Source organism: Salminus brasiliensis, chromosome 18 (genome assembly GCF_030463535.1).
Source record: "Salminus brasiliensis chromosome 18, fSalBra1.hap2, whole genome shotgun sequence".
Taxonomy (NCBI): Eukaryota; Metazoa; Chordata; class Actinopteri; order Characiformes; family Bryconidae; genus Salminus; species Salminus brasiliensis.
This window is the reverse complement of record NC_132895.1, coordinates 21173524-21191617: the sequence shown is the minus strand read 5'-3', so window position 1 is coordinate 21191617 and position 18094 is coordinate 21173524. Positions and strand designations below refer to the sequence as shown.

The window sequence follows — 18094 nt, the reverse complement described above, 5'->3', positions numbered from 1 at the left end:
CTTAAAAGGGTCTTACGAGGTACCCGCACCCCGCACCCCCAGCCCTACCCCTGTCACGTTGTAAGTGTTTTCAAGACAAACAAGTTTAGGCTGGTATTGTGTTTCATTCCCGGAGAGACCGTTACAAACAACTACATATATATATATATATATATATATATATATATATATATATATATATATATATATATATATATGAGATGGTTAGTTAGTTAGTTACATAATAGAGAGGATAATAATAATAAGAGTCTCAGTTTAACATATGGCCACATTTGTCATTTTATGCAAATACATGCTCTGTAAATGTAGCTTTCTTTGGTTGCATGGCTAAACCTGAATTGGACTATCTAAGCAGTCTGAAAGACTGAGCTGTCTGAGAGGAAAACACAGGTCTAACCTTTCACCTAATTCCTCACTCCTCCTTTGTGAAGTGTGTGAAAGCCGTGCACAAACAGTCAAATCTGTGGCATATGGGAACAATGTTAATGCCTGATTTGAATCAAAGTGCATTAAAACAAACAGATGGATGGGTTGAACATCTAGCGCTGCCAGTGAAGTTGCACTGGCAATGTCTTTAAAGTGCATAACAGCTTTGATCAGCACACTGCGACCGAATCACTAGAAGACAATGAGCAGTAATCACAGATCAGCCTTTCTATGCAAATGTGATTGAATTTGTCATAGGACTGACAAAAACAAGGATTCATGCTTATAAGTAGTAACACGCTTCTTTTAACAAAGCCTGGGAATATTATATGTTATACTGTTCTAATGTCTGTTATTTCAGGGGTGGACATTGTAAACAGGGTCTGGATTGGGAGAAAGCTGTGACCTCCCAGGCGGCTCATGCTGTTTGTCAGAGCTGCGAGAATTGTCCAGCTGTACTAAGAAACGGAAACCTGATCCAGTTGGAGAAGCTTGAAGCCCACACATGTCTGCCACAGTGTATTTTTAGCACATTTAGATCATTAAAGGAACTTTAGAGTGGAAGACATTTCAGAAGAGTGGACTACATTTAGATTAGGAGTCCTCCTGGTCTAAAATGTGCCGTTTGTTTCAAATACTAAGACAAACCTCAGTCAACTTGTTTAGAGTATGTGCCCCTCCCTCAGGGCGGAGGGGTATGGAAAAGGATCACATATCATGTAAACACATCAAGGCACATGATGTCCTGACATGGAGTTTTAAAGGCATGTGGTTCAGAACCATGCTTGAACGAATGGTGGAGGAGGGACAGACCCTCCACAACATGTGCGAACAGGCCTTTCATCATTGGCCAGCCGGTACTGATGTGATCAGTAGAGGTATGGGTGAAGAAAACAACTCGAGGAGAAGCACAGTGCTTGAAACTAGAGAACAAAGGAGCACCAGCTCTGGTCTAGTCCTGATTTCAGTTGTCTGTGATTGAGGAGTCAGTTAGTGAAGCTCCTGTCCTTGACTCTCATTGATTTTTGCATTCCTGTGCACTGCTTAAGCACCATGTGCTTAATCTGCACTTATCTCATTTTGTCCTGCTTAGTCTGCATCTCCATGTGCATGTATACAGAAATCCATATTGCATTTCATCATTTAAAAAAGCTCATTTTTAATGTTTTATAGTTTCAAATTGGCAGCTTCCCTGTTCATTGAATGCAAACAATGGGCTGAAACCACTCAACCTGAGATATTTAGCAACCTAACCTGCTGGTTGGATCATATTGACCTAGAACATATGTTTACTTTTTATTACTTTAACCCACATAGTTGACCACCTAATCAATACTATGGACTGTTGCCACATCTCCAATTATCTTAAACCTCTGTATCCAGTGTCTGCTCACAGAAATGTAAAGGCAAATTGTGATTTTCCGAGTTTCCTGCCAGGCTCATTCATTGAGATGTAAACTCATTGTTTACGAGTGTTTTGATGTGTGATGGTTCATTGTGGATAAACTGACTGACTTGCAGTGATGGTGGTGGTACCCAGGTGTCACAATGTCTACAACGCAAATACAGGCATGACCCTTTGGCCTGACAACGCCCTCATGTACTTTTCCTCCATGAAAGGATGTAAAAAACAGTTCAGGCCAAAATCCAATAAAAAAGAAAATCATAAAGCATCGACCAGCGTATTTGTAATCACTTCATGTAAACGATTTCTGTATTGTAGCTTCTTAAGGCTTTAAACTCCTTGGTCACATCTTAACAATTTAGTAAGTACACTGTAAAAAGTATAAGATCCGTGAGATACTTTTGGAGGTTCTTCAGTTTGAAACTGTAGAGGAACTTCTTAAGGTGATTGAGAAAAGGTTTTTTAAAAGAAAAAGGTTCATTCATGGTTCTTCAATGCACCTCAGAGGTTCAAATCGAGGAACCTCCAAAAGCCCTTTAAGTATCTTATACTTTAAACAGTGCCACCACGTGCTTGCATAGAAAAAACAGTGGAATTCCTCTATAAGTATGCAAGCAAAGGTACTTAGTGGCAACAGGGTGTGGTAACCCAAGCCAGCTTAACCCAGCATTGTTTAGCATTTCATGACAAATAGCCTGATTTAAAAAATATAAAAGAAAGCCTGAAACAGTAAGACAGAAACACTCAGACTGTTGAGCCTGTGTTTTCTGCTACTATAAAATTCTGTGTCGCTGCTATGAGGTTTTCTTACAACCACAGCAATTTGCAGCATAGCTTAAATGCCTACACCTTGTATGGAAATACCATGAACCAAAGTGACTTAGTCTGGTTAGACTTGTTACTGCAGCAAATACAAAGGAATCAATGCAATGCAAAGGCAAAGTGTGGACTCAGCATTCTGCTGAAACCTCAGATGCATGTTATTGACTTTTGACTCAGACAGTCTGACCAATGCAGTAAACAATGAATAAAGAAATAGTCTGGCACATTTTTTCTTTCAGATACTCGATAAGTTTTAGGTATATGACCTACGGATTCAGCGTGACTGCTGCTACTTTTCCAATTAAAAGAGCAATTTCATTTACTGTCAAAAACCTCATAAAAAAAAGTCTGTTTGAGATTCCTTCATGTGGTGGGAAAAGGCTTTATTACTAGTCAGTCAAATAAACCTTGTAGCATCACTGCAAAACTAAAAAAGCACACTTCAGACACCAAACATGATGTTTTAAAGGGGGATTTCCACCGATGTTCCAAAATTACTCAACACTAAACTGTCATGAAATCACTGCCTGATACATTGTTTTTCAAGCATTTGTAAGAGGTAAGTGCAGGAAGTTGTAAGACAAAATTGTCCTCAAAGATTTACCACAATTTTGCCATTTGTCCTAATTAACTTTCCAAATAACGACTCAGAAAAGATGTGCAGGTTCACTTGAGGTTTTAAACGGTAGATAAATTGGTTACATTTGTGTTGATGAAACTTGGTTCACCCCTACTGGAAAGAAATAGCCAAAGGTTCTTTACAATGAACCATTTCACATCAAATCACTCTGATTAACTGTAGTTTTTGTAGTTTCTGTAGTAATTGTTGTAATTATTGATTGATTATTGATTTGTGTCGCAATTTGGGAATGTTGAATTTCCTCCCTGACTCACTGTCAGTTTGCAAATAGATGGTTTCAGAAGCCAATGGGAAAGGTGTGAGTTTTACTCAGAGAGGTTGCACTGCCCAGTTAATTCAATTCAGAAAAATCTGGAAAATGATCAGAGATATTCAAAAACATTGAATGAGTCAAAAACATTGAATGGCATATGTCCAGTTTTACATACAGACATGGTCATAACACTTATAACTTTATTAAAAGTGACTTATAACCCTGAGTTGAAAGGCTGACAACTCATAAACTGTAGTTGGAATCACAAAACTAAATTTGAGGAGGTTAAATAAAAACAAAACAATGTCTGATCATAACCTATGGCTTAAATATCTTTTTTTTTTACCTGTAACGTTTAATGCGATATGTTTTTGGCTTGGCTGGGAATACAATCAGATACACAAAGCTCTTCCAAATTTCATTTCTTTGCCTATAGACTGTAATGCACGGTTTTTAGATATTTGGTCAGGAGCACTGCCCTGTCTCTTATTATTACAGTGAAGCTGTTGCTTTGGTCTTCCTGCTTTGCTTTTGTGATACTGCTGGATCCCACAGCGGATATTAGATGTCTGAAGGGTTTACCTCAGTGACCTCAGATCAGATCTAATATTATCAGCCCTGAGCTTCCAAAAACAGCACTCATCACTGAGCGAGGTCTAATTTAGTTCCTACATAATCAGCAGCATCAACGATATAGCCTGAGTCTGTTTGTTTAAGAACCTTTTTCTGAAGCAACTTTAAAGGTTTGATCTGCCTGTTTGCTGAATTTGCTGAGGGCTTTAGTTCTCTTTAATTTCCTGTGTGTGCTCAAACATCAGGGTCTGCTGATTTACAGCCTCTCAGTCTGCTCGCAATACAGCTGGGCTGACTCTGTGCAGCATTTAGCTTGGAAGGATTTAATGTAGGATGTAATGTGTAAATGCTGTACAGTCCAGTCAGTCTAGTCTAGCTGCATAGTAAGCTGCCAACTGTTTTGCATTTGCATACTGTAAATTTGCATACTGTAAATTCCTGTTTTCCCTTGGTCTGAACCCTGTAGCTGCTCTGTACATACATCAATAATTCTGGATGAACAGACCAATAGAAATGCTCACATTATTTTACATTGACTTCCATTCAAAGTTAAGACCATTTTGCCTTCACCTGTAAAGTCACCATTTTGGAGATACATGTTTTCCACTGGACAGCGACGATGTCCACCTGTCCAGCCAGGAGCATGTTAAACCCACCCATTCTAGGTTAAAGGCAGCCAACCAGAACAGGGCTCATTTAAACACAGGTCAGTCTTAAAGGCACAGCAGCACCAGCAGCCTGTTTAATTCTCAGGAATAAAGAGGTTTGACCATTTTTGCTTCCTAAACCACGAACCACAGGATGACCTCAGGGGTTGACCTGTCCTTCAAAACTCACGTGTTGGTCCGTAACTCAGGAAAGAGAATTGTATGAGCGCTCTGTAGGTATCCACGGTCATGATTAGCAAGCATTGAGATTTCCCTGTTGCTCCAGCAATAGCTGGGTCTACAATTGCTGATACACTATATGTCCAAATGTTTGTGGACACCCCTTCTAATGAATTCATTCAGCTACTATTGCCAATAGAATAGGATCCTCTGGAGTAGACAGACATACCACACTACCAACACGTTAGTGTCACTGCAGTGACAGAGACACTGTCCCACCACCCAAATAAAACCTGATCTGTGGTGGTCCTGTGGGGTCTTGACAGGTTGAAAGGAGGCAGAAGTATGCAGAGAAACAGATGGACTACAGTCTGGAATTATAGACCTACACAGTGCCCCTCCGCTTTTGGAACAAAAACCTGCATCTTGCGACTGGTAACTTTACAAGATTTTGTACTGACAGAGACTATGGACTGCAGTGCAGTCTATATGTTAGCTTATGAAACTGCTTACTTTGTTCAAATCAAGCTCCACCCTTTCCATGTCTGCCCCATTGTCTCTTGATGTCCCCCTCACTTGTGTTTAGTCTGGAATCCCTCCTCATTCCTCGCTCATTGTCGATGCGCTTATGTGCTTCGCTTGCCTTTGATCTGCCCTTTTCCGTGTTTTCTATCTTACTTTTTTCATGTTCACTCCAGGTTGTTCTTTGTTTCAGTGTTTCCCCTGTAGTGTGTTTTATCTTCTACTTGTTGCTTTGCTGTGTATGGTTTCCACTGTGCTTTCTGTGACTGCTTACTTATAAAGCCAGACTTCAACAGCTTAACCACTCAAATGGCATTCACCTTTCATTCATCTTCTTCTTTCCTGCTTTTTCCTGGTCAGGGTCATGGTGGGTCCAGAGCCTGCTCAGAATCTTTTGGAGCAAGGCACAAATACCTCCTGGACACCCATTTGCTCACACACTTGCACCTAAGGGCAATTTAGTATAGTCAACTCACCCACCATAAGATAAGATAAGATAAGATAAGATAGTCCTTTATTAGTCCCGCAGTGGGGAAATTCACAGTGTGACAGCAGAAAGGGATAGCAGGACACTCAGTTACAAAAATTTAGATAAATAATTTACACTATGTACACAATATAAATAAGAATTAAAAAAGCAATAAACAAATATTATTTACAGCAAAAGACTCTTAATTGCACATGGGGGGGGGGGGATATTGCACATAGTATTCCCTGAACATGAACATGTGTGTGTAGTTAAGTGTGTGTGTATGTGGTCCTCTGGGAGCAGTGCTGGTTGTGCAGTCTGACGGCAGCAGGAAGGAAGGACCTGCGATACCGCTCCTTCACACACTTGGGGTGAAGCAGCCTGTCGCTAAAGGAGCTGCCCAGTGCTGCCAGAGTCTCATGCATGGGGTGGGAGCTGTTCTCCAGCATGGATGCCAGCTTGGTTGTCATCCTCCTGTCTCCCACCACCTGCACTGGGTCTAAGAAGCACCCCAGGACAGAGCCGGCCCTCTTTATGAGTTTGTCCAGTCTCTTCTTATCTGCCGTCGAGATGCTACTGCCCCAGCAGACCACTCCATAAAAGATGGCAGATGCCACCACTGTGTCGAAGAACGTCCTCAGGAGTGCTCCTTGCACTCCAAAGGACCTCAATCTCCTCAGCAGGTAGAGTCTGCTCTGGCCTTTCTTGTAGAGTGCAGCAGTGTTGACTGACCAGTCCAGTTTGTTGTTCAGATGGACACCCAGGTATTTATAAGAGTCCACACTCTCGATGTTCATACCCCGGATGTTCACTGATGGAGGGGGGTGTCTGCACCTGCGGAAATCCACCACTAGTTCTTTGGTTTTTCCAGCGTTTATCTGCAGATGGTTCTGCAGACACCAGTCCACAAAGTCCTGAATAAGTTCTCTGTACTCGCTGTCCTCCTCATTGGATATGAGGCCGACGATCACTGAGTCATCAGAGAACTTCTGGAGGTGACAGGTCGGTGAGCTGTACATGAAGTCAGCAGTGTACAGGGTGAAGAGGAACGGTGCCAAGACCGTTCCTTGAGGGGCTCCTGTGCTGCTGACCACCAAGTCAGAGACACAGTCCCGTGCCCTCACATACTGTGGTCGGTTGGTGAGGTAGTCCAGTATCCAGTTTGACAGGTGACTGTCCACTGTGTCACCTGTCCACTCCACAATGTCCCAACTTGTCCTTTAGAAGCCCTGGCTGTATGGTGTTAAAAGCACTGGAGAAATCGAAGAAGGTGATCTTCACAGTGCTGCCGGGCTTCTCCAGGTGAGAAAGAGCTCTGTGTAGAAGATAGATGACAGCATCATCCACCCTGACACCAGGCAGGTAGGCGAACTGAAGAGGGTCCATGGATGGGCTCACCAGAGGGCGGATGTGGTTGAGGACCAGCCTCTCCAGTGACTTCATCAGATGGGACGTCAGTGCCACCGGCCTGTAGCTGTTTAGGTCCTTTGGGTGCTGTGTTTTGGGCACAGGTACCACACAAGATGTTTTCCACAGCTGTGGTACTCTTCCCAGTTTCAGGCTCATGTTGAACATATGCTCAACTACCCTGCACAGCTGATCAGCGCAGGACTTGAGGAGCCTGGCACTGATTCCATCAGGACCTGTAGCTTTCTTAGGCTTGATCTTCCTTAGCTCATTTCTCACCTGGGTTGTTGTGAAGGACAGGTTGGAGCAGGGGGGCTGGGTGCTGGAATGTGTGAATGGGTGGTTGATGCTGCCAGACGATGAGCCATTAGGGGATGATGATGGTGATGATTGTGAGCCAGGAGTTCTGAGAGAAGAAGAAGAAGGGGGAGGGCAGCATGATGGTAGTGCTGCTGAGTGGGGATACAGCAGGGGTGTCTGTGTGGGGGCAGGGCTAGGTGATTGATCAAATCTGTTGAAAAATAGATTGAGATCATTCACCCACTTCTGGTCCCCCGCCACCTGGGAGTTGGACCATGTGTGTTTTTGAGAGGTAGGGGAAAACTCACTCACCCGAAGGAAACACACACGGACACGGGAAGGTTCGGCCAAATCCTCACAGGCAGCGACCAGAGGGAGGATTGACCCCACAACCCCACAACCCCAGGCCTCTGGAGCTGTGTGTATGTGTATGTCCGTGTCCAACATCCGAACATTTTCATATATAAAGCAAATCAAATGGCATCTGCCAGGGGCTGTTGTGACTGCAGGTTTTCATTCCAATGAAATGGCGTTTTACGTGCCACTGGTACATGCCGGTTTCATGTGGATTACAGAACTCAGTGATTGGAATTTGCCACTCGCCGTCTGAGTGGTATAATTCACATGAGACAAGTATGTACAAGTGCCAGGGGCTCATAAAACGCCCTAACACGCCAGTACAAAGAATGCTGCCACCACTACTGCATGATGCTGCTTAGTGGTTGCTAGGGTGTTGTTAGGTGGCTGCTCAGGTGCTGCAGACGCTGTGTCTGAAACTGGGGGTAGTTAGCTGACTTGATGCCTTGATGTCCACCCTCTTTCAGCGGACAGTGTGGTGATGAAGGTCTCCTTCACCGATACGTCCTGACCTTGCCACTGTACTGACAGCTCACTGTAAGATCTGAGCGTTTGGCATATTAGCATTTTCGTCCAGTTCAACAGAAGGCCAGATTACTGAACTTCGATCCAGACATGACTGGGTGCCTTCTTGCCTCAGGGTAGGGAGCATCTCCTACGTCGCAGACACAGCCCAAGAGGTAGCGCTGGTACCGGATGTTGATGGTTGGGTGTTACAGGTGTATTTCTATCACCGTTCCATTTGAAGACTGCCAAATGTTTACCAGCCCATTCATTCCCAATCTGGAGATGGTGTCAAAATCTCAAAAACGGAGAAAATCCAGCAGGAACAAAAGGAGAAAGCGGAACAAGCAGATGACTATACATCTATACATCAGGCTAGCTATCTCTCTATCTACAGTCAGACAGAAATGAGAAGTTACAGTCTTTTCAGGACCCTCGCTGAAGGATTTGATCAGCCCTGCTCTCGCCAGGCCCGCCTGTGTCCACTAGAGGACGGTGTCAACAACAAAAAGACCCAGACTCTGGAGGGGAAACGGAAAGCAGTGAGGGGAAGGCGGGCTCAGGAAGCTGGTAGCTGGGGTTTGAACGGTGTTAGCAGCTAATAACTGCAGCAGCGGGCTGGAGCCTACACTGAACCCTACACACTGCAGTGTGTGTGTGCATGAGGAGCGACACAGCCTTAACTGGGCGTCAACCAAGGTTAGTTCACTTTATGTATAACGGGCTTTGGATATTTACTTAGATGCGTAGATTTATGATTCTAGACTGGGCTCCTGAATAGAAGTAAATAATTAGCTTGGAGGCTAATGAGTGCGAAGGGAGCTCCCGCTGTTCTGCCTTATAGACTCTGCGACTGCAGGCAGGACGGTGCTCTCTGTTAGAAACTCTCTGTGGCTTTACTTACTGCGTTTTACTGAGGTGCATTTCGTTTATCAGGGTCAGATTGTTAAATACGATATTACATGGTTGTAAACCAGACAGTTTAATGGGACACTTCGTGGTGATCACCGCCAGTTTACGCGTCCCTACCAAAGCGCGCCGTTTCGCTTTCATTATCAAGGGTTAGCGCTAGCTAGCTTCCTGGCTAACAGGAGCTAGAGCTGTTTATACTAATAGTGCTAGGTAACGGTACCGTAAAATTACTTTTGTCAGCCGAGAAAACAGATTTACAGAGTTCTCCATCATGTTGGACTGTTTTGTAAATTAAACTACGTTATAGCTGCTTAAAGAAAGGGTTTAGAAGTAGCCTTGTTAGTTTATTAGCTAGCTAGCACTAAGTAGCTAGCCAACTAAAGCGAGGCACCAGCATGGAGACAGTCTGTTAGAGACGAGCCTGAAGAAAGGAAAGCTGTGCAGATTTGCATTTTAGCAGTGATTTCTAGATGTGAAGTGAAACTTGTTAGACTATTTTAAGGTTTTCTACTGAGCCCTTAATGTCTTATGGTAGAAAAATAATATAATATTTAGAGGTACATTAGATCAGTCCATTAGATTAGTGCTTACCTCGGTTTATCTGAAGCATCCTCTCCAAATTGAGAGACTGGATTTTTCAGTTGAGGAATCCCGTGATACTTTAGGGACTCTGTAGTTTACCTTTTATTTATTATTTAAAAAAAAAAAAAGTTATAATTTGGGGTGATGAATTATATGTATGTCTTGGATCTCAAAAATGCAGAGAATGGGATTATTCTGCTGAGCAAATTAAAATTGGGGGTTCTATGTATGTCAGTCTGCTCTGTCCATACACTATACTGAAATTAATTTCCTCTGTCTTTCCAGTGAGAACTCCTGAAGAGATTTATCCCATCAAACCCGAACCCACAATGTCGTCGACATCACAGAAGCACAAGGAGTTTGTGGCAGAGCCCATGGGCGAGAAGTCCGTGATGGCCCTTGCTGGAATCGGTGAAGTGCTTGGCAAGAGATTGGAAGAAAAGGGGTTTGATAAAGTGAGACAACTTGAGATATGTAGTACGGGTATATTGTGAGGAGCTTTGGCAGCAGATGCTGTGAGCTAATGTTGTCTTTTACTTTCTGTTTTCTCACCCATAGGCATATGTAGTTCTTGGGCAGTTCCTAGTGTTGAAGAAGGACGAGGAGCTCTTCCGGGACTGGTTAAAGGATACATGTGGAGCCAATGTAAAACAGCAAGGCGACTGCTACGGCTGCCTGCGAGAATGGTGTGACTCCTTCCTGTAATGCCTGCATTTGGGTTTACATTTTTACTTTAGGTCCCTGTCCCTTTTTTTTCTCTCTCTTTTCTCCCCCTTCTTATTCTTTTCTTCCCCCCCCCCCCTTCTTCTCTTCCTCCTCAGCCCATGTTCGTTTATGTATCAGGCGTGTTTCTCTCGTTTGTCCATGCAAACCTGTCAAAGATCTGTATCAGTTAGTCCAGCCTCACGTTAGCACTACAAGTCAGCGTTTGTTTCTGACATGGACATGAATAGAACCATGCATCACTTGTTTCTTTTCGTTGCTTGGCTCTGTGGCTGTAATGGCAAAAAAACATTTGTTTTGCTGGCAGCTTCTGTAAAAGCGCCACTTTTATTATTGTTTTATAGTTTTTGGTGATTTAAGCCAAATCCATTTGTCAAATGCTGTTTGACTCAAGGACTCTAGATGTTTATCCTGGTCTGGAGTGCTTCTGGGCTACTGGCTGACACTGTCTGTCTTGTCTGACACCTTCCTGATGGTTTTATGAGTTAATTCTGACAAAACAATGAGTAGTGTTTTCATCTAAATAAGTGTTTAAAGATTTTAACCACCAGTGGACGAGTTGCTGTCTAGAAAATTTTAAAGAGTTTAAGGTATGGTAATGATTAACTGAATGGGTTGCATTACATTGCATGTCCCAGTGGTCATTTCAGTAAATAAATAAAAAAAATGCCTTAATAAAGAAAAATGTTAAGTATGGTCAAGAGTGCACATCAAATGGTACCTGTTGAAGAAGAGAGATGTATGTATGTCAGTATATCTGTAGGACGTTGTTCTCAGCCATTACTTTAGCCTACTGAAGTCTTTTTACCATGGCTTAATGCTTACCCGATGCTTTCCTGCTGTTTTTCAATAAGATGGTTTAAGACGGTGAGCGTGAAACACTGGCAAACATACATGAAGGACTGTGAAAGTGAAAACAGCTCAGTAGTAATGTTTCAACATTTACTGTTGTGTGTTTCTTGTCATTCTTGAATAAACATGTAATGTGTATACATTTGGAAATGTGTAGTCCATACTGGAGTGTAAGCGGCCTTTTTATTACGAGAACCAAAGGCTGTGGAGAAGGTTAGTACTTGCAACTGTAGACCAGGTGCTGTTAGGGTGTGTATGTGCTCACTCGGTACCCACATTTAAAATAGATTTTTCTTCAGTGCATTTCTAACCCAATCATTTATACAAATGATTAATGTTAGCAACCAAAACAACCAGATACAATTTAGATTGGTCTGAAATTAAAGCAAAATGCATTGATTTCTATGGACTGTCATTGTATTTAGGCTGGCTTTTATATCTAATAGTTTTTTTTTCTTCTAAAGCAATGCCACCAGACAAATTGTAGTTTCTGAACATGTCACAATCTTCAGAATTGTTCATGTCTGAAGAAAGGGTTTTTCTGCATTGCTTAATATATAAATATATATTATTTCTATTGGTCCACACATTATGAAATTTTCTCAAAGACAGCTTTTTTTATGTGATGTTATGTTATGGGGGGGGGGTTCCTTTATCGTTGCATCCTTAGCATGACAAAAATGTCCTCCTAAAACACCCTACAGAAGACATGCAAAAACACAAACCACCTGTCTCGGTATCATTTCCTTTATTTTCTCTTGATTCTGTACGCAGTATTTTTGTAAACCCCCAGGTTGGACCAGAAAAAGGTTTTATGATTGCGGTTAGACTCTTACACCAGTCATCTGAACTGTTCACAATGGGCCTTCTGATAACAAACTGAGAGAACTGAAATCCATACTGCATACTGGATTCTTCCTAGCTGTTTCCATTTCACAAACCCCCCTAGTAATATGGTTCAGATGATCGTGCATTTCAGTTGGCCAATACATCCAAACACTCTTCCATCTCGCCAAAGTGTACAAGCATACAGAGTCATTTCAATGGATTCTTTCAAGCAAAATCCAAAATATACAGAATTTATAAATCACAATTGTTTAACATGAGGGACAAACTCAGTAAAGCAAAGACATGGTACTTAAATGTGTAATAAAAGCTTAAATAATTAAAACATCCAATCCCATCACCTATTTCCATTTCACTGGTTAGAAAAATTGTGTGTGTTTGTTAACCCTATGTTATGTAGTAGTTGTAACTTTCTGTCTACTACAGAGCCCCTTTCACAGAGACACAGCGTCTCTTGTAGCACACAGAAAATAACACAAAATATCCTCACGTGAACGGGGTTATGAATGCTTAGCCTTGGCCATATGATAAATGATAAAATTCTGGAGACACTTTTTTAGAGCCAGAAATGTAAAAACTATCACGTGTGATATTTTGTGTTATATTTGTGTGTGAGAGAGAGAGAGAGAGAGTGTGTGTGTGTTTATGTCTGTGTGTGTGATGCGTGTACACAAATCAGAATCATCTAAATGAGGCTAATTCCATTCTTCCGGGGTCGTGCTCAGAGAAGGGCACAGAAGAACTTTTTCTCCCTGAAGGGGTTCTCTGAAGTGGGCACAGGGGTGATCAGGGGGTCCTCACAGGCATGGGCATCACAGTAAGCCATCAAATCCGCAGCTGCCTTGGATACCTGAGTGTACAGGGGAGAGGGGAACAGAAATGCCCCCAAGCTTTTGAAATAACATTTTCTGACATCAAAATTATAGAAAATGATTGAAATCAAAACTTTTTTAACCTTTTTACCAATTGTCTATCCAATTCTGAAGGCCCGTTACCCAATTCCCGTTGATTGGAAATCCCCCTATCACTAGCAATGCCCTCCACTTGGAACACTAGCGCATGTCTCCTCTTGTGATGTGATGTCAGACACCATCGCTAGATAGCCAGCATGCTTCCAGGAAAGTGCGGCTTCCCAGTTCTGATACAACAGCTAACAGACGCCTGTGATGAGCAACAACACTAGGAGTGATGTGGGGAGGACGTGCCATCAACCCACCACTGAGACAGCAAGGCCAGTTGTGCTTATCTCAGTGTTAGTTCAAGTCCGAGGCCAAGTCGTCATTTCTTGTGATTTAAAATCATTGTAATCTTTCATCATAATATAACGACTATTCCCACCTCTAAAACGTCTGCTGATTTATGATGACCATCATGCACCAGCTGGTGGGTGGGGTGGATAAAATCAATAAATAATATCATGTTTCACTTCTCACACTCAACCTCCCTGCCTGCCATCAAGTGAAAATGCTGAGCTACACTCTAATAAAAATGGGTCCTTTGACTCTTCTTTGTAACCAATCATTTTAAAAGGTTCTATACGTTCTCTAGCCCACACCTGACATTAGGCATGGTGCCAGCAGGTTCATGTTTATCTGCTCCTGAGAGTCTGATTCTATTCTATTGTGCATTTGCACATCTATGTCAGCAATAGATGTAACCCAAAGAAGCTGAATGCACTGATTAGAAGGGGTGTTCACAAACATTTGGATGTACAGGGGATTATGCACCTATATGCTGTTCAGCCAATCAGAATTGTAGTGCAGTAACAGAAAGTGTTTAATTATAATAACATCTGCATTACAAAGCCTAGGCTGCGGCCGAGGTGGGCTGCATTATAAAATTAGGGACCCTTCGTATACAGCCTGCATTCAAAGCGATTTCGAGGCAAAACCAAAGTTTCCTTCCCAGCCCTCGGAAACAGCCAGAACCACGGCGGGACCTTTCCGGTGACAGTAGAGCACAGACTGGTTAGACTGTCTCATTTGTGTGACCAACAGGCTACTAAGAAAGTCTGTCTAGCATGCATCACAGACCACCTCCTGAAGTAGCTCTGTATTCATATTAGTCTGTCCGCAAACAGCTGTATTGGTTACCAGTGTCATTTACAATTGATTTTTAGATTCTTTGTCTAAATTTGAAATGCCTACATGATCTTCCAATCATGGTCCTGTATAACAGAACCATTGCCTTTGATAAAGAACTCTTGAAGCCCCACTTTTCCTCTCTCTTAAATTGACCTGTTTGATTTTGCTAGGCCAAAGATGAATCCTAACATACTGTAGTAGGAGGTCAGTTTAGGCCAGTCTGTTTAAAGCTCAAGCGTGCCCAATGTCAGTCTTGGGCACCCAATACTCTTCAAATGCTTGAGTCATCCGTCATCTGGCACATCTGATTCAACTGTTGACAAATTAACAAGCCCCTCTGGGGCTGTGAGAGATGTGTTACAACGGGAACAGAGTATGAGATCCAAACACTGAAATGAAGGTTCTCCTAAAAAAAACACTATGAAAAAGTTTTTGCCTAAGCAAACTTGTCCAGTGGGCAAAGTGGGCTGCTGAATTACACTCACTTCAGGAGTTGAACTGTGGAGCAGCTCTAGCCCTATTAGGCAGTGGCGGTTTCAGGGCAGTTTTTTTTCCCAACTTCAGAGCTGCAGAGGGAGGCGTGGCCACAGCATTGGGCGTGGTTTTGGTTGTTGATTGTGGCTTGATATAACAAAGGCATTTACACTAGTCTTCCTTCATTGTACCTCAGAGATCTGATGATCAGATACGTTCCCTCAAAAGCCCTCAGATCAGCCAACAGGAACATGCTGGCCATACTGCTTCCCAACTTGGTACTGCCAATTACACCCCAACAACCCCCCACCGTACCCCCCCACCGTAACTCCCCCTAGCACTAGCAAAGCTCCTGACACTAGGAGGATAAGGACTTAACACATGTCTCCATCAATACATGCAAAGCCAGCCACCACCTCTTTTTGAAATGCTGCCAATGCAGCATCACCAGACAGCGACACGCTCTAAAGAAAGGTCCCCAGCTCCACCATATCAGCTTACAGGCACCTGTGCTGGCCAAAGGCACTTCAGGTGATAAGGGGAGAGCAACATTTACTCACCCGGAGAACGCACTGACAATTGTGCCCTCTTAGACTCCGGTTGCTGAAGGCTAAGGGGTATGGCGATCTTTGCATGTTAAAGAGGAGGCTTAGGACCTATCTTTTCATTTGGCTTTAAATTCAGCCAAATTTGTATGTTCTTTCCCTGTAAATCACTTAATGAAGTGCTATACTGTATAAATAAAGCTTATTATTATTATCTTGAACAATCAGATTAAACATGCATTTAAAACAAGTCTGATTTAAATGCATGTTCTGTGCTTTTACACCCACTATCCAATCACTAACCACTATCACTATGACTAGATATAAAGATTTATTTAACGCCACACTTAATTCACGTAATTCAGCACTGCTCTCATGATCGTAAAATTCGCTTTTCAACAGAAGCAGTTTCTGCTTTGTGGCGTGTCCTCGAAACGTGTCGAAACTGTGGGACGTTCATGGCCAGAGGGGGATGTCAGAATTAGGCCGTACCTATTAACCTGATTCTGCAAGCACGTCTGATACAAACTGGTCTGAGTGAGCCGAGAGTGAGGAGACGACTGGAAAGCATAAGGATGCAAGCTGACACTGGCGCCAAGCCAGTTTTGATCTTTCCCTCTCACCTTGATCCGACAAAAACTGGCTTCGATCTTCAGCTGTTCCACCAGCTTCCTGGCCTGACCGACACTCATGGTGCTGTTCACAGGGGTGTCTCCTTTCATCCTGCCACACCACACACACAGACACACACACACACACACACACACACACACACACAAATAACACTAGCAGAAGATAATCACACAAGTTGCATCAGCTCATAGTCTCTATTAATTGTTATGAATGGAACCTATTAATCCCACAGAGATCAGCAAATCCCTCTTGCTTCACTAATTGTTATAGACACCATTAAAGGGCCCACAGCCTACACTTTTCTTCTATATCCCCCATGAGTTCCACTTACTAGCATACACTCTAAGGAAAAGGCATTTTATACAGCACTAAGAATGGAGTCATTTATAAGAGGTTGTCCTTGTATATGAAGAACCATTTGTCCAAACCACTGAAGAACATTTTATAGGTTATATGAGATTTTATTATTAAAACAGCTATAATTAATTTTACATTTACATTTTTCAGCTACTTGCTATCTTGTTTATTGGCCGCTCTGTATTTATATTTGCTCCGAAAGCCATCTGAGTTGAAGCACAACTTCCAACTTTAGCATGAACAGGCAGGGCTAAGCTGCCATAGACTAAAAGATGGATATGTAAATGTGTTGGTTTTTGTGACGCTACAAAAACAGTGATCTCAAAACGGGGTGTAACCTAAGATTCCATACATGTAGACTGTAAGTGAGAAATATATTCAGTTCTCCGCAATACAGGCCTTTTAATGCTTGAATAAATCAATCTGCAACACTGTGTTTACAGCAAATGTCTTGCCTCAAATGACAGGCCGACATCCTGCAGACCCCTTACCATCACTTACGTCTCTCCTCTTCCCTTCCCTTCCCTACCCTTCCTCTCCTCCCCTCCCCTCGAGAGACTCCCTTCCACTGGTGTCATTTACTACTTCCTTGCTAAAATCCGCCTGCCCTAGAAAACCTAAACCTCACCTTGATAAGAGGCCAGCTGATTGCAACAGATCTCATTATCCTCATACTGCAGAAGCACTGGATTCCTTTGATTTGCATGCATTCAGGGTGTATTCCTGCCGGTGCATTATTTCTATCTAATCAAATGAATATGACTGGCCACCATGTAGGAACTGTATACAGAATTTGCATTTCAGCTCTGCCCTAAGCTTAGCGTGAACCTAGATCAGAATGTAATTGAGTTCAGGAAGCAAGCAGTATCCCCAGACAAATCAACGGCATCCCATTTCTCAGCAGCCGGCAACAAATGACTAGATGACACAGTTTACTGTGATGAGTCTTAATCCACTGTCATTTTTACAGCCCTATATGCATCCATACATCTTGCACTGGCAGCAGGCAACAGAAAGTGGGCCAAATGCATGCACAGCAATCATGGCTACTCACACATCACCAGTAAAAACAAGATCAGATCAGATGATTTGATGACCTCAATGAGTTCTCAGTGAGCATCATGAATTAAAAGCACAAGTGTGAAGTAGAAGGAATCAGTCTAATGTCAGGAGCAAGTACAGGAGGAGATGAGAAGACGAGGATGGAGGAAGAAGAGGAGAGGCAGGAGGGAGACAGGGGTAAAAAAAAAAAGAAAAGAAAAAAGACCAGAAGACTGATTCCTTCATCCCTTCATCCAAGGGCCTTGATTTGCCTTGTCTCCCTTATTATCCTCTCTCTTACCCTTGTTAGGTTCCTCTTCTGGTGCTAGCTCTCCCTCCTCTTCTCTCCTTATTCCTTTCTATCCCTCTGCTTGGCTGTGTTTTTGCTCCCAGTGCAGCCGGACCCCACCCTCATAGACAGTGTGGATGCTACTCTGCTCCGTACAGTCCAATGCACTGCAATTCTGCTACAATGAGCACCAGGCTCCTGGTACAAGCACGGAGTGGAAAAAAACTCCCCTCTGCAGTGAATGGAACGTG

General features: G+C 42.8%; 2 protein-coding genes across 2 annotated transcripts; one reads left to right on the top strand and one right to left on the bottom strand.

Moving 5' to 3' along the window:
• The first annotated feature begins 9045 nt into the window (after positions 1–9045).
• On the top strand, positions 9046–11712 carry banf1 (barrier to autointegration nuclear assembly factor 1). The gene is made up of 3 exons (XM_072661878.1): positions 9046–9204; positions 10285–10454; positions 10558–11712. The coding sequence occupies exons 2-3, from the start codon at positions 10329–10331 to the stop codon at positions 10702–10704; spliced, it is 273 nt and encodes a 90-aa protein (XP_072517979.1). The 5' UTR covers positions 9046–9204; positions 10285–10328; the 3' UTR covers positions 10705–11712.
• A 595-nt stretch (positions 11713–12307) lies between these two features.
• Positions 12308–18053, bottom strand: gng3 (guanine nucleotide binding protein (G protein), gamma 3). The gene is made up of 3 exons (XM_072661879.1): positions 17856–18053; positions 16147–16246; positions 12308–13270 (listed from the first exon to the last, which is right to left on the bottom strand). Exons 2-3 carry the CDS (start codon positions 16243–16245, stop codon positions 13142–13144), a joined length of 228 nt encoding a protein of 75 aa, XP_072517980.1. The 5' UTR covers position 16246; positions 17856–18053; the 3' UTR covers positions 12308–13141.
• Between the last annotated feature and the right edge of the window lie 41 nt (positions 18054–18094).

What these genes read in the sequence shown, in the direction of transcription:
- banf1 (XM_072661878.1), top strand. Translation starts at nt 10,329, where the DNA reads ATGTCGTCGACATCACAGAAGCACAAGGAGTTTGTGGCAGAGCCCATG. An exon ending in AAGAAAAGGGGTTTGATAAA is followed by an intron (nt 10,455 to 10,557) that starts GTGAGACAACTT and finishes TCTCACCCATAG; the next exon opens with GCATATGTAGTTCTTGGGCA.
- gng3 (XM_072661879.1), bottom strand. Translation starts at nt 16,245, where the DNA reads ATGAAAGGAGACACCCCTGTGAACAGCACCATGAGTGTCGGTCAGGCC. An exon ending in CCAGTTTTTGTCGGATCAAG is followed by an intron (nt 13,271 to 16,146) that starts GTGAGAGGGAAA and finishes CTGTACACTCAG; the next exon opens with GTATCCAAGGCAGCTGCGGA.